We start from the raw sequence: 13,885 nt of genomic DNA, 5'->3' as shown, positions 1-13,885 counted from the left end.
CAATGCAGTGCTTGATGCACCCCAGGACACGGCTGGCCTCTTGGCTGCCAGGGCACACTGTTGGTTCATGTTCAACTTGTTGTCGACCAGAACCCCCCGATCCCTCTCCGTGGGGCTGCTCTCCAGCCTCTCATTCCCCAGTCTGTCTGTACATCCAGGGTTGCCATGTCCCAGGTGCAAAATCCGGTACTTGCCCTTGTTAAACTTCATACGGTTGGTGATTGCCCAGCTCTCTAATTTGTCTAGATCTCTCTGCAGGGCCTCTCTGTGATGTGAACATCTTGTGATGATATCACAAAGCCAAGGTCACCCTGGATAGGGCACTGAACGTAATATAAATAAATGCTTCCACAAAGCATTTATTTTATTTATCAAATTTGAAATATTTTCCTTTACATCAAACATCCATCAGTTCAATATTCAGTAAGAAATGCACTCACTGAGGGTAAACTGACAGCCTTGCCCCACACCAGCCAGGACTTGCCGCGGTCAGCAAGTTCTGGCTCTCCACCCCTGGCTGACCACCCTGCAACACACTTGCCGGAGCTGCAGGAAGCATCGGGAAAATGCTCCTGCTATGGTCCTGTACGGACACTTCCACATCTGCACTTCTCTTGGCCCACGATCTTCTCGCAGCATCACTTACAAAAGTCAAATCCTGCTTTTTATACTAGGCTCCATCAAACGTCTTTACTTATTTTCAGCTGGATCATTAGCTGGATGCCTCTGCCTAGTTTTTAACACATAGATTCCTTCCTCTAAAATTACAGTAATCCCATTTCTCGGGCCACCCAGTCACTGAGATAACATGCCAATTTATACCTACTGAGGAGGTGGCCTATTTAAGCTTCTCAGTTTTTCTAACCAAGTATCACGTTCTCTTAAATAATGTTGTTTCAACACTTTGAGGACCCCCAGCACCAGACAGTTTGCGGTTCAGGTTTGCTGACATACAACAACAAGAATTAACTCCTATTTGTAGCTGCTTGCATTTGGCAGCAACGTGTCCGGTTTGGGACCATTTGGCTCAGTGCAGATCCCACAGAGCAAAAGGCACTGAGTCCCTCAGGGTTTCAAAGGTGATTGAGAAAAATATTCTGTACCCATTAGAGAAACCCAAAACAAAACATGTGAATCGCTAAGTGCCTATAGTAGTTGTGAGGAACCATTTTGTTCAAGGGAGTCTTTCCTTAGATGCACTGGCCCATCTCAATAAATACTGTGGTTTTGATCAGAGCACTTTTCAAACAACACTGAAGCCTCCAGATGCTTTTCCCGTGGGACAGGTAAATGTTTTAAATCCATTAACTGAACAGGCCACCCAAAGCTACATAACTTTATGAATGTGACAGGAGTGAACCTGGAAATAGGCTCAATATCTTGACTTTCTTCTTATCCCTTCCCTTCCACTGGAGACCTGGCTTAGCCCAAGACTGGTCTGCTTTTTTATGAGAGAAGAGGGGCTGAGTAATTTTTTTAACATATTGACTACTGAAAACCTCCCCTTATGTAAGCTTTCTGTTCCTTTACACTCCTAATCATCCTATAACTTGGTGCTGGGCACAGTCCCCACCTCAGTTTATCAGGCAGCTCAGAGGAACACCCCCTTTGTAAATACAAGGGAGTTTTCTGTTCAGCCCCAGATTCGTAAAATGAAACCCCAGCACTTTCTGTTCAGCTGTTCCTGTGGCACAGAGCACTTCATCAGACAGACGGATTACTGTCCCGTGCCGCCTTGCACAGCAGGCACGAAGGCATCGGTGCTGTGGCCGGTGGGCTGATGCTCACAGCCCGGCGCACAGGGTGTTTCTGCTGGACTGCAATGGGAGATGCAAAGCACAGTCAGCCTCTGAGCACAACAGGAAAAAATTAGTTCAACAAATATACTGGGGATGGATTTACCAGGGGAAGGGAGAAAAGCAGCAAGGCTCAGGGAAATATAGCCTCTCAGGCAGCGATTTGAGACGTGAGTGTTTTGCGATCTGTGATGGACGGATGGTGAAGGCAGGGTGCCGGCGGCGCTGTTTGCTGCCACTTTCCTGTGTTAACACCACAGCTAGAACCAGCCCCCTTTATTTCACACCAATTTCAATATGATGCTGTTAACCACCTGCTGAAGACAGCTTCAGTTTTGGCTACCACCTCCCTGAAGCCTGTTATCCCAACCCTGGACACCGTGCCCCACAGAGGGCATCTGCTGTGTGCCACAGCAATAGCCAGAATTATTCTGGTGACATTTTTCACTGCCCTTGAGGCGATGGCAGGTAGAGGCCAGGACCCCACCGTGTTTGGGCCAGGTTATGTGCGCAGACGGAGACAGTCTCTGTCCCGAAAAGCTTTTAGTTTTGCTAGCAAAGACAGGCAAAGGGTGGGGGGAAAGGAGTTATCGGTACAAAGTTCGTACATCACGTAGCCTGATTTCAATAATTCAGCACGTATCTTCTGTAGAGCAGCCATCACTTTTTTAGTGATTAATAATAAAAGGAAAGGGTAGTACCTAGCACAAGACTCTCCATTGTACCAGGTGCTCTGCAAACATGGATTGATTTCCGTGTATATATAGACACATATATGGAGTCTGCTTCTGCCCTATTTGTTGCACCGCAGCTCTGGAAGCGTGAACTTTGGGAAACATGAGCAGCAGTTGCAGCTGGAAGCATAGCAACGTGGTCCTTCCCAGCAGTGAGAACAGGAGATACCACCCTCGCAGCCTTTCCCTGCTGTTACTACATTTAGTTATAAAACAGTCAGTGGGACTTCTCCTCCATGCCAACTCTTGCCAGTTTGCAGGCACACGGACTGAGGAGCAGTGTACATGTGGATATCCATGTCTTTCAGCATTAAACCTCCTCTTAAAAAAGCCCTGTAGGCAGCTCAAGGCAGGCATCCCATGTAGCCTGGGGGCTGATTTACAGTTCTTTGCACATTGAACTTTGTCTGTAAGTCTGTAAGTCTGAAAACATTTCCTATACAAAATGAAACAGTCAAGACACACATACTCTCTACTTTCTGCTTCTTCCCAGCAAAGTGTCTCCTCTTTAGACCTTTTAATCAAGAGCTGGTTTTGTTACCACCTCAATAAAAAAAAAAAAAAAAAGGAAAAAAAAAAAGAAGAAGAAAAAAAGAAAAAATAAAGAAAAAAGTCCTGATTAGGACAGAGCAGCTGCTAAAAAGTTGCCTCAGCTTTTGCTACTCAGGTACTAATTGGGTGCTTGGTCTAGAGCCACTGTTTCCAGTTGAGGAAAAGGGATGCTTGCTGGCTTGTTTCGGGTCTTATAGGTAGTTTTGTGCACTTAGGAAAGATGCTGTTTGGGATCCAGCTGGTGTAGGTGGCTCACAGCCTGGCAGGAAGGCTCTCAGCCTTTGCAAGGAGTGTTTGGTTGCCTGCCAGGATGCTCGTGAGCAAAACTGATCAGCCTTTTTCCAGCAGAACTGCCAATTCAGCTTATTCAGTTGCAAATTTTAGGGTAAGGTAGTTAAACCATTCTGTATTGGTCATGAATCATTTCTGAATTCAGCCCTGCAAGAGAGAGATGGGGTTGGACTTTGTTGTTGGTGGTGGTTTTTTTGGGTGTTACCAGGCTGTGAACAACCCTCCACTGAGAGGGCTCATGGGCTGCTCATGGTGTTCAGGGTTTCATCTGGAAACAGTGCTTTAAAACCTGGCTTTGGTGAATGTGCTTTGAAGTGGCAGTGTTCTGTGGCATATCCCAGAGACCACACTGTTCTGCTGTCAGCCTAGTCTGCCTGGACTAGAAGTGCTATTATACACGTTGCTATACCCTTCCTTAGTGTAGCTCATGCTTTTCACTGAAAAAGTTACTAAGCCTTTTAGGGAATTAGAAAGCTAAAGCAAGAGTAACTGCCTGGGACATAGGCACATTATCACCCAAACCTAAAGCATGTGCTGCTGGTGATTTCTGTTATTATTTTTTTATGGTGGCTTGTTTGTGGTAGAAACAGAAGGAAGATGAAAGAAAGTAAGAAAAGAAATTGAAGAAAAGCACCCCCATAAGAATCCAGAATAAGAACTTTGGGCTAACTGTGAACTTCAGAAGGGTGAATAAAACAAAAAAGCAATTAATTTTCTGTTCCACTGGAGAAATAGGGATTTTTGCACAGGCTTTTTAATGATATAGGATCATATGAGATATGTGATTTAATTACCATTTCTCCTCCTAGAAGAGCTCTGCCCAACTGCTCAAGTCAAACACGAGTATGATTGGTGCCGGTGAAGGGCAGGGCAGCTTCTGGACAGTTAGGCTGGAAGCTTGTACCTTGTTGAACCGAGGCAGAGCAAATCATCCTGACCTGCAGAGGCAGCTGTTTCCCAAAAGTCACCCAAAAGAAACGAAAGGATGGAGAATTTTGAACCTGGCTGATCGCTTGGGTTAAGCTGCTTAACGTCGTTTCATTTCTCTGCTGCGTTTCTCACTCCAGTAAAACTACTGATGCCTCACATGCTATGGGTGCTTCATCACAGCAGAGAACTTAATTATGTATCTTGGGAAGAATGTATCCCCCCACTCTGCTGGGGTTCAAATACTTAATTCCAAAGGTGTCCTTAAAGAGATGTTCATCCTCATGGTAATAGACTATCCTCTCTATAGGTCAGTTCCCATCAGACAAGGTTAAGAACAGCGTGAAAATGGTCTTGTGGGAAGTGCAGAACAAAAGAGGCCTTGTGCCTCTGTAACCTGCTCTCAGCAAGGACTGGAGTCTGTCCAAGAGGAAATGTCAAGGAAGTAGCTGTACATACAAGACTGGAGGCAAGAGCTGTGAATAATGTGAAAGTTTACTAACTAAAAATAACATTTATTAAGCCTTTTAACTGGGGAGGTGGGAGGAGTAGAAGGGGGAACCACAACCCATAGCCTTGTACTTTGGGCTGCAATAGAGAGAAGTCAGGCAAGTTATAGGTAGAAAAAGTGAGAAAATAGAGAAGAAGAAATTATGTTCTTACTAAATAATAACTGGGTGTAAGTACATGAATACTTAAAATAGGACTGTTTTTCAAGAGCGTGGTGGCTTAGTCTGTCTGAAATCTAAACCTTTTCAAGGTGTCTTGGTGGGTATGAAAATCTCGGTGTCCTTTTAGTTTGGAGCTGTTGCTTGAGGGCAGCATGTGGCTCACTGGCTTGCTCCTGCAGGTCTCTGCAGAGTGAGAGGAGTTAATGTTCGTACAGGAATAAGTCTTTGTTCTTGTTCAGTGTTTACCAACTTGGCAAACCAGGCACCACATTTGCTACCAGCAAGTAGCAAAATTAAATGCAATCTTAAATGCAAATATGAGCTTGGAGAGCCTGTTTACAATGTAAAAGGTAGTGACTGGAAGAAAAACAGCAGGACGGAGCCCTCAGCAGTGGCACCTCAGGTGCACAGGTATGTCTAATACCCACAGGGAATTCTTCCAAGGTTTGAGTTAAATTCAGCTAATTATATTTAAAGACTTCTTCTTGAAGGAAAAAGAAAATAAACAAGTCCTTTAATGCTTGTTTAACTGCTCCTGGAAGATGTGATTGTTATTGCCAGTATTTATCTGTTCCATACTGCCTTGTGCTTTCTTTAATCATTTCTACCTGCACAAAGTCAAGGGAAGACTTTCTGAGATCAGCAGGTGATGGCTCAAGCTCCCTGTGGAGAGAGGAAAGGACTCTAAGAGGTGCAGGAACAGGAGAAAAGAACCCCCTGTGTGTAATAACTGCATTCTTTATTTTGTGGGCATATGTCATTATTTAATAAATCTGTTACCCAGCTCTTGTGCATTGATATAAGAAAAGTCATTGAATAGGACCTCTAATTTGCACCTGTTCAGGATGTGGCTTCTTTGCTGTCATGACTCATGATGTATGAGGATGCTAAATGTGTCAATAAAAAGTTATTGCTTTTCTGTAGAAAGGACGGGGTTTGAAAGAACCAAGTCTGTATGTGCCTGGGTAAACTGCCAGTGTTTGCAAAGGTCCCGTGCTGTGGTGTTGTTCAGAGTGTGTTTGAATATACCTGGTATTTCTTCTTCTGGATCATCTTTTAGTCTTTCTGCATATAACTGCATAGAGGGAAATAATATTTTTTAATTAGAATGCTAAAAACATGGAGGCAACTGGGTCAAACCATAAGGTCTCCTTCACCCCAGTTTCTGCCTCTGAAGAGAGGCAAAGGGTGGATACTTGGGAAAAGGGTCGGTGTAACAGGTATGAGCAAGTGATCCTGCCCTTAGCAATTTCATGCAGTTAGGAAGTTTATGAGCTGGATGGATATCGGACCCTCTGGCCCCAAACTCCATAAATTTACCTGAAATCTCTTTGAATTCTTTGGTCTCAACAACCTTCCTTGCAATGTGTCTTATGATTTCTGTGTCTCACTGAAGAACACTGCTTCTCATTTGTTTTAAACTTGCTGCCTGATAATGTCATTCAGTGCTCCTGTTTTGTGGTCTGGGAACTGAAACTGAGAAACTCCTCTATTCATCTCCCCGTGTCACTCATTATTTTACAGCTCATTTCCAAACACCACTTCAGCTGCAGTTAGACAATACAGTAAATCCAGGTTCCTCTCAAGAACAGGGTGATCACATCAGGCCATGCTAATTGGGGATGAACTCACCTTCCTGTTCAAGTGTGTTCCAGAAACGGATTAGTTTTTTCACTGTCAGGCTTTATGCTGGATTAGGTATAATTCTGGCAAAAGCTCGTGTTGTGTGCTTTGATCATTCTAACAGAAATGTGATAACGAACCCATACCTGATTCAAATCCAGCATGACTGCCAGGTGACCCAGCCGTGCACAGATCTGGTATTTATGACCAGGGAACCATCAGAACATGAGAAATGCCCTACGAGGTCAGATCCAGTATCTGTCTGGCAAGGTGCTCTGTCTTCAGCAGTGACAAAAGGAGGTGATATTTAGGGAGAGGACGTGAGCCTGGCCACTTTCTGTGGTCTGTTTCCCCTAGAATCCAGAACATTTTTATCATGAGTGTTAATGGATACATCCCTGTCTGGTCCTTTTCGTATTTTTAGACCTGTTTCATCAAGTGCATCCTCATTCTAGTGTTGTGGGTTTTGCTGACTAACAAGCAGCTCTGCTTTCACCTTATTCACAAGCTTAAATTTATAAACTTTGATCCTATTCCCACTTAGTCATCCCTTCTCCAAACAAACAGTCCAAGCTGTTTCAGTCTCTCTTCAGGTGGCTTCTCCCACCCTTTTCTGTGCCTCCTCTAACCCTGTTATTTTTCTTCAGATGTGGAGACCAGAGCTGCACACAGTATTCGAGATGTCAACATGAATTATTCTGTGATCCACTCTTATGATCCCCTGTGGGTTCACCAACATCACTGGCTTCTTCCCCAGTATCCATCCTGATGATACCTAGGACTTTTTTGACCAAAGCTGCACACTGAGCTGCTGACTTCAGAGACCACCAGTGATGACTCCAGGACCATCTCCTTGAGCTTGATTGCTGGTTCTGAGTTCAGCACTTCTCAGGCACGCTTGATTATTTTTACCTTGGTGCACCACCTTAAAAATACAGTCTATTATCTCTTTTCCAGGCTGAATAGACTCTGCCAGGAGCCATTACCCTCCTCTGATCACACTGAGCAGTGTGTTCTGCACATTGCTGAGTTTTGTCCTCTTTTCAAGAGGAGTCAATTGGAGCAGCAAGCAGTAGCCAAAATGGAGTAATTTAGTGGCATATGATGTTCCCTATCATAATTTTATCTCATTTCTTACACTTCCTAATGCCTGATTTCAGTTTTTGACTGCTGCAGTGCGATAAACCAAAGTTTTATAGAGAATTATCCACAAACACAGCAGAATTTCTTTCCTGAGTTGTAATAGCTAATTTAGAGCCTATTACTGAACATACAGGTTTAGTGTATAACTAACGTTGACCACTGTATTGTCACGTTGCAATTTTGTTTTCCTATTGCTGATGAGATATTAATAGTTGAGACAAGACATATAATGTCATAGCGTCACACAGATGTGAAAAACCCCAGGCTTCAGAACTGCTACCTGTGTTTGTGCCACAGCTGGCTTTTAAATAGCAGCTTGTCATACAGCATTGTGTGTTCACCTTCTTGAGGAGCTGAAGCTTTTCCATTGCAAATACTTGAACCTGTCAAAACAGCAGAACCAGTGGGAAATCAGGAAAAATGGAAACAAGTTAAGACAGCTAGTGAGAGCTCCAGGCTGTGAAAGAACCACAGCAGAAATAATGGATTTGGGGATAAAGGGAGTTTCGTTGCTGAATCAGGATAAACTATCTGACAATATACTGTATGAAGCAACTCTGCACAGACAAAGGAGATAAGGGAAGATTTTTTTCTGTTTATTTATTTAATTTAACTTCTGTAATCCTGAGAAAAGAATGCATGAAATGAGTACATCATTAACCATTCATTAAGGTGTCTCTTGCTTTCCATATGACCAAGTACACAGAAGCTATTTTATCAACCCACTTTGACAATTAAATGTAATGCAATAAATTTCTTCCCTGGGACTTTATTTATTATCACAAATGATGTACTAGCTTAATAAAAAAATGTTTCTGAATTAAGCAATTATGCTCGCATTATAGTTTTAGATTGATTAGGCTTTTTATTTTGAAGCTCCATCTTTGTATTGTAATTATGATGTTTTACTATTTGGGATGAATGGTTTAAATTATGAGATAATTTACTTTTCCTTTCAATTTCCTTGACTAGTACATATTGTGGAAGTGATAAAATGAGCCAATAGTCTTTCTTATGTTTTTGCATTTAAAAAGGAAAGATAAAACATTTTTATCACCTAGACAATTGGGTTCTTTTTGCTTGTGTTTCTTTGACGAAAATTAGAACTAATTGTGTGGAGATAATTATTCACCTGGTGCAATACTGGTTGATCTACTGCAAAACTCTCTGGAAAATTAAGTCTTGTTGAAAGAGGAAGAATTTTAAGGAGCTGCAAAAAGTACAAACCACCTTACAAAATGCAAATAACAGAATGCAAAGATACAAACCCACCTAACAAATTTTACATTCATGTGCAAGAAGGCTGAAGGCTGTTTTTCTTCTTTCTGCACTTTCTCTAACACTTTCTCAGTCAAGGCAGTCACTGTACCCATAGCTTTACAATCCTTAGGCACTGGAGCTGGCTCAGATCGGAGCTGCACAAACCTTTGATCATCCCTAACTAAATCATTCTGATGGTGCCAAAAAGTTTGCTGAGACTGCTGCTTCCAGGGAGGAAGACACTTGGAGGGGGGAAAAGCAGGGCAGCTGCTCCAATAAGGAATTTCTACTGCCAGAAGCACACTGGCAGCTCACTCACCCTGTCCCCATGAGGACTTCTGGATGGTCTCTGGAGACGTACTGGATAACGGTTTGTTTCTGTGTCTGCCCTCTATGTTTCCAAGTATCCCCAACTCCCACCTCCCTGGTTTCATTCCTCTGTGCCCACCATGAGCAGTTCACACATGAGCACTAGGGAAGGGCATCCCACAAAAATGGGCCTTGACAAGCATCTCGGTCTAATGCAGGTTAAGCCCAAGACTGGGTTTTGTTTGAACAAGAGGTAGAAAGCTGCACTGAGAGGGGCCTTGTGGAAGGGAACAGAAAGTCCCTCCTCAAGCTACCTGTTCCTGTGTTCAGATGGCTCAGGTTGTTCTTCTGACTTTATAACCAATGGAGAAGTGATTTCTGCCATCCTACAGCGAATGTCTAGAGTGAGTCAGATAACCTGTACCCTAGAAGTGCCCGTTTGTCTCCGGATGATGTGTGACCATTCCCACAGCAAGAAGCTATTCTCCTCATACATCAGTACTCTGAGCACATGGACTTCTGGAAGGGTTTTGCTGGGAAAAGAAACTAAGTTTAAACAATGTGGAAAAACTCCAAGGAGATTCCGTATTTAGAAAGGTCACTTGTACTCTCTCGCTGACAACTCTGAAGTGCTTTTTTTTGCCAGCTTTCCTTTAAATTAGACTGCAAATTGCAATTATCAGATATCTGAGAGAACATTATGCAGTGCAAGAAGTGATCATGAAGTCTCTGTGATGATGGGACAGCTTAAATGAAAAAGAAAGGGCATGAAAGGATTTTTTGGAAAGCTAACAAAGCTGGAATGCTGGAAGCTGCCATGGATAGATCTTGATGAGAGTAGAATATAGTTTGTGAGTCTTTTTCAAAGAGTATGAAAATTAACTCAGAGACTCAGTGGACCTGTGGCACTGATAATGGGAAATGAACCCTTGTATTTACAGATTTCTGGTGTAAATCTGACACAGTCTGAATATAGTCAAATGCTGTGGTATGGTTGGTGTCCCACTCATTTACTATTTGTATCAGGGAAACCTCAATGAATCACAGTCATAAACTAGGACCCACATTGTCATTGTACCTATGCACAAGTAAAAAGGTTGTCCTTACTCCAGAATTTTTTACAATCCCCTTGTGGAAGGAGCTGGGAGACAGTCCTCTTTGAACTAAGCAATGTTCTTGGTTAGCTGATGGCTGATTTTTAACTGCTTCCAATCAAGGCACTTACAATGGGAGACCTCCAAGGTAAGCATGCTGTTAGCCTGTAGGAACTCTTTCCTCCACCTTCTCTTTGGACGTGAATTTGTTTTATTGTATCTTAAATTAGCTTGTTGGCTCCAAGAAGGAACAAAATCCTTATCTGTATTTGTGTATCATGCAGCATATGGGGACTAAATCTTCACTGAAGTTTGACAGTACTACCACGATACTAACAATCTCCAACCTCACCACGGGTCACAGATGAAAGGCTTTTTCTGCACCCCAAAGGATCTGCACCCCAAGTCTCTCCTGACTTCCCAGGTTCTTGCAGTGCCGTGTTTGTGCCTTGCTGACAGTCAGGAGGTCTTGTGGGGAACATGGGAGACACTTCCTCACGACATCTTTGGGGTCTACCTAGAGGTGGCACACAGTTTTCTGCCTGGCTTAGGGATAACAGATGGGTGTGAATAATTTTGGGGACATTATCAAATCTTGTGAAACTGCATGGAAGCCTGAAACTTTCCCTTCTTGGCAAGATTTTCCTGTGAAAATTTACACAATCTCAGGGAGAGGGGAAGGAGTAATTTTCAAGTTTTTAGCAGAATTTATGTCGAAGCTGTGGTAAAAAGAAACATTCTTTGGGGCAATTTGAAGAAAGATTACTTTTTTTTTTCTTTCCAAGAGAACAAACTTTCTGTCACAAAAAGAGTATTCACAGAACGTTTTTAAGAAGCCTAAATGATTTTATTAACCATCATGGATGTTACCCATGTGCACAGTATTTGGAGCACGTACACTGACACTAGATGACAAGCAGTTTACATAGCAAAGTGATGGAGCCTCTCTGTTGTGAGGGATTGATACCTTCAGTTCCCTGAAAACTTCATTTACTTAGCTTAGACCTTTACAGAGAAGATTCTCTCTGGCAAATCCCGTGTATAATGGACGCTGCCCTGCCACCTTGGTGAACAAACCCACGCTCTCCTCCTTTCCCATAGCTGAGCCTTGCAGGTGGCTTGTGCTTGCTGCCTCTCCGGTGCTTTCAAGGAACACTTCTCTGCGTGGTCACAGCTGCCCTTGGCTGAGGTAACCAGTGGGGCCAGGGGTGCAGGAGAGCTCAGACGCACCCTGAAGCCTTTCTGTGCCCAAACCTCTGGCAGACTAAAAAGCTGAGACTGAAATCTGGTTTGCTTCAAAGATAGATTTTGCTGTTGGCACATGTGGAGTTATCTCAAGCTTAGCTGTTTCTCTTTCTGTCACTCCATGGCACCTTCTGCACTTCTCTCTTTAAGCAGTTGTGGTGTTATGTAAACACAAAAATCATGGAAGATGGCCCGGTTTCCATGTCAGGCTTTATTAATAGCCATTCCCTCCATTTGCCCTCTGACTCTTGCTTTGCTTGAGCCATTTTTTGTCTTGGTACTACATTTCCACTCGTACTGGTTGGGTTTTGGAGTTCTTTGGCACATGGAAGTTGTGCATTTTCTGCAATCGTGCCCAGCATTGCTGAAATTCCTCTTTGGCCTGGCCAGTAAACTTAATTTGCTTGCTCTGAATACAACTTTTAAATGTTATCAGCTTTCCTTTCCTGTTTGCTGTAACTTTTCCTCCATAGCTAAATGCACCTCGAGTTTGCAGTTGATTTCAGATGTTTGAGCACTGATTGCTATCAAGTTTTCTCAGCTCGTAGGTGCCTGCTTGTTTGGGCTAGTTGGGCTGTGTGCTTCCCCAGGTAAGTTTTTATTCCCACAGCAATTTAGGCAAACAAGTCTTCTGATGATAGGGGAAAAAAAATGTGCTGAACATTTATCACTGCATGCTTGTGGCTAACAGAGAACTTGAAAAATGTTGCCATTGTACTAAATCCCTTGTGTTTCCACTCTCACCACCTGGCTTGTTTGTCAGTAGAGTTAATAGCACAAAATTCTTGAGCAGCATAGGTTGTTTATCCCTCTGAAATATGTGGTGTATTTGTTTCCTTGAAAATACTGTAGTATGAAATCACGCCCACAGAGAGCTCCTCTTGAACTAATGTGACCAATAATTGGGAAAATAGTACAGAGCAATATACTATATAAAAGTGAAGTTCTAAGTGGGTTGAAATGCTCCACTCTTCACAAATTTGCGTGGGATTTAGTGAATGTTTCAGCTCTCAAAATGAGGTGTAAAGAAGTATATTTTCAAAATATAAAACCATGTAATTTCAACATTTCAAAATGAAGTTTCAGATATGCTGAAATGTTTTTCTTGACATTTCAATTGAAAAGGACCAAATTGCCTGCAAATAGAACCATGTATTTCACTACTATATAATATGAAATCGGAACTATGTTGATTTCAGCAAGCAGGTAAGATCTGCAACAATGGGATTTACATTTTTACCATCAAATAAAGCCAAGTGAATCATTTACAATGACCTTGGATTTCTGAATATAAGTCAGGTTGGTCTGGTTAATCCAAAATGGTAAGTCCACAGGCTTTTATTTAATGAAAATAGCCTCTCAAGCTTGGTTTGGTCCTACTGATTTCTTTTCCCATTTTTTCTTTTTTGTTTTAGTTCAGGCATTCAAAGCCAAGAGTGCATTATCACCCACTCCTATTCCAAGCACTGCCCAGTTTACCATTAAGGAAGAACTTTTGTGTATGTTTCCTGCATTATTGTGACTGTTTTACCAGACCTTGACTGGCAGCAAGAAAAGACATGTGCAGACTCTAAGGGTCATTATTAAACACTGGTTCAATCCTCCAGAAACCTGGAAAAATTAAACTGCATGCTCCAGTGCTCAGAGATTTGATTTCCACTCTCCACTCCCCTTTGGATGATGAATCATGCAGCTTAAAAACACACACTTTGTAAAAGGAAAAAAAAAGATAAGAAAACCATGAAGATAAACAAAAACCAGACAGTCCTTTCCCAAAGTGTAAGGATAACTGTGCTAAATTCCGCACTTTAATCTCTCAAGGAGGCAATTGCAGGACAGCCGTCTGCTTCCCACCCCTTCTCCAAAATCTTGGGTTGAAAGGGGCTCTCTGGGCATAGCTTTAATGCAGAAAATGGTGTTTCTCTTCCACGTTGCTAAGAAGGGGTGCTGCGCTGAGCCCTGCTAAGGGGCAAGGGGAAGAAGTTCTGTCTTCTTCCCACAGCTTGCCTTCTCTGCAGTGTATCAGCTCCTGCCTCGGCTCTAGGGTATGGCAGAGCAGGAGCTGGAGCAGTAGGTCAGGCACGAATTGGAAGCTGTTAAAGTTATTAATCTTGTAGTCATACTTCGTTCTGTGCTTGCAAAATGTCAGAACAGCATCGATTTCCTATTGCAGGACTGGTGCTCTTGAACCATGACATGGGGCAAACAAAGAATTTGGTGGGATGAGGCTGGCTGGCAAC

General features: G+C 42.8%; 1 protein-coding gene across 1 annotated transcript in view; it reads left to right on the top strand.

Annotated features, from left to right (window-relative positions):
- Window positions 1-2,257: 2,257 nt before the first annotated feature.
- The window catches only part of FER1L6 (fer-1 like family member 6), a gene marked incomplete at both ends in the record, with an annotated part of 80,876 nt that continues 69,248 nt past the window's right edge, over window positions 2,258-13,885 (top strand). Inside the window, 2 exons of the mRNA XM_082315756.1 lie at window positions 2,258-2,264; window positions 5,211-5,382. Of these exons, the coding sequence (XP_082171882.1) occupies window positions 2,258-2,264; window positions 5,211-5,382 (179 nt within the window). The remainder of the gene's footprint in view (window positions 2,265-5,210; window positions 5,383-13,885) is intronic.

Source organism: Platalea leucorodia (assembly GCF_965183815.1).
Source record: "Platalea leucorodia genome assembly, chromosome: 1".
NCBI classification, from domain to species: Eukaryota; Metazoa; Chordata; class Aves; order Pelecaniformes; family Threskiornithidae; genus Platalea; species Platalea leucorodia.
This window is presented reverse-complemented; position numbering and strand designations above follow the sequence as displayed.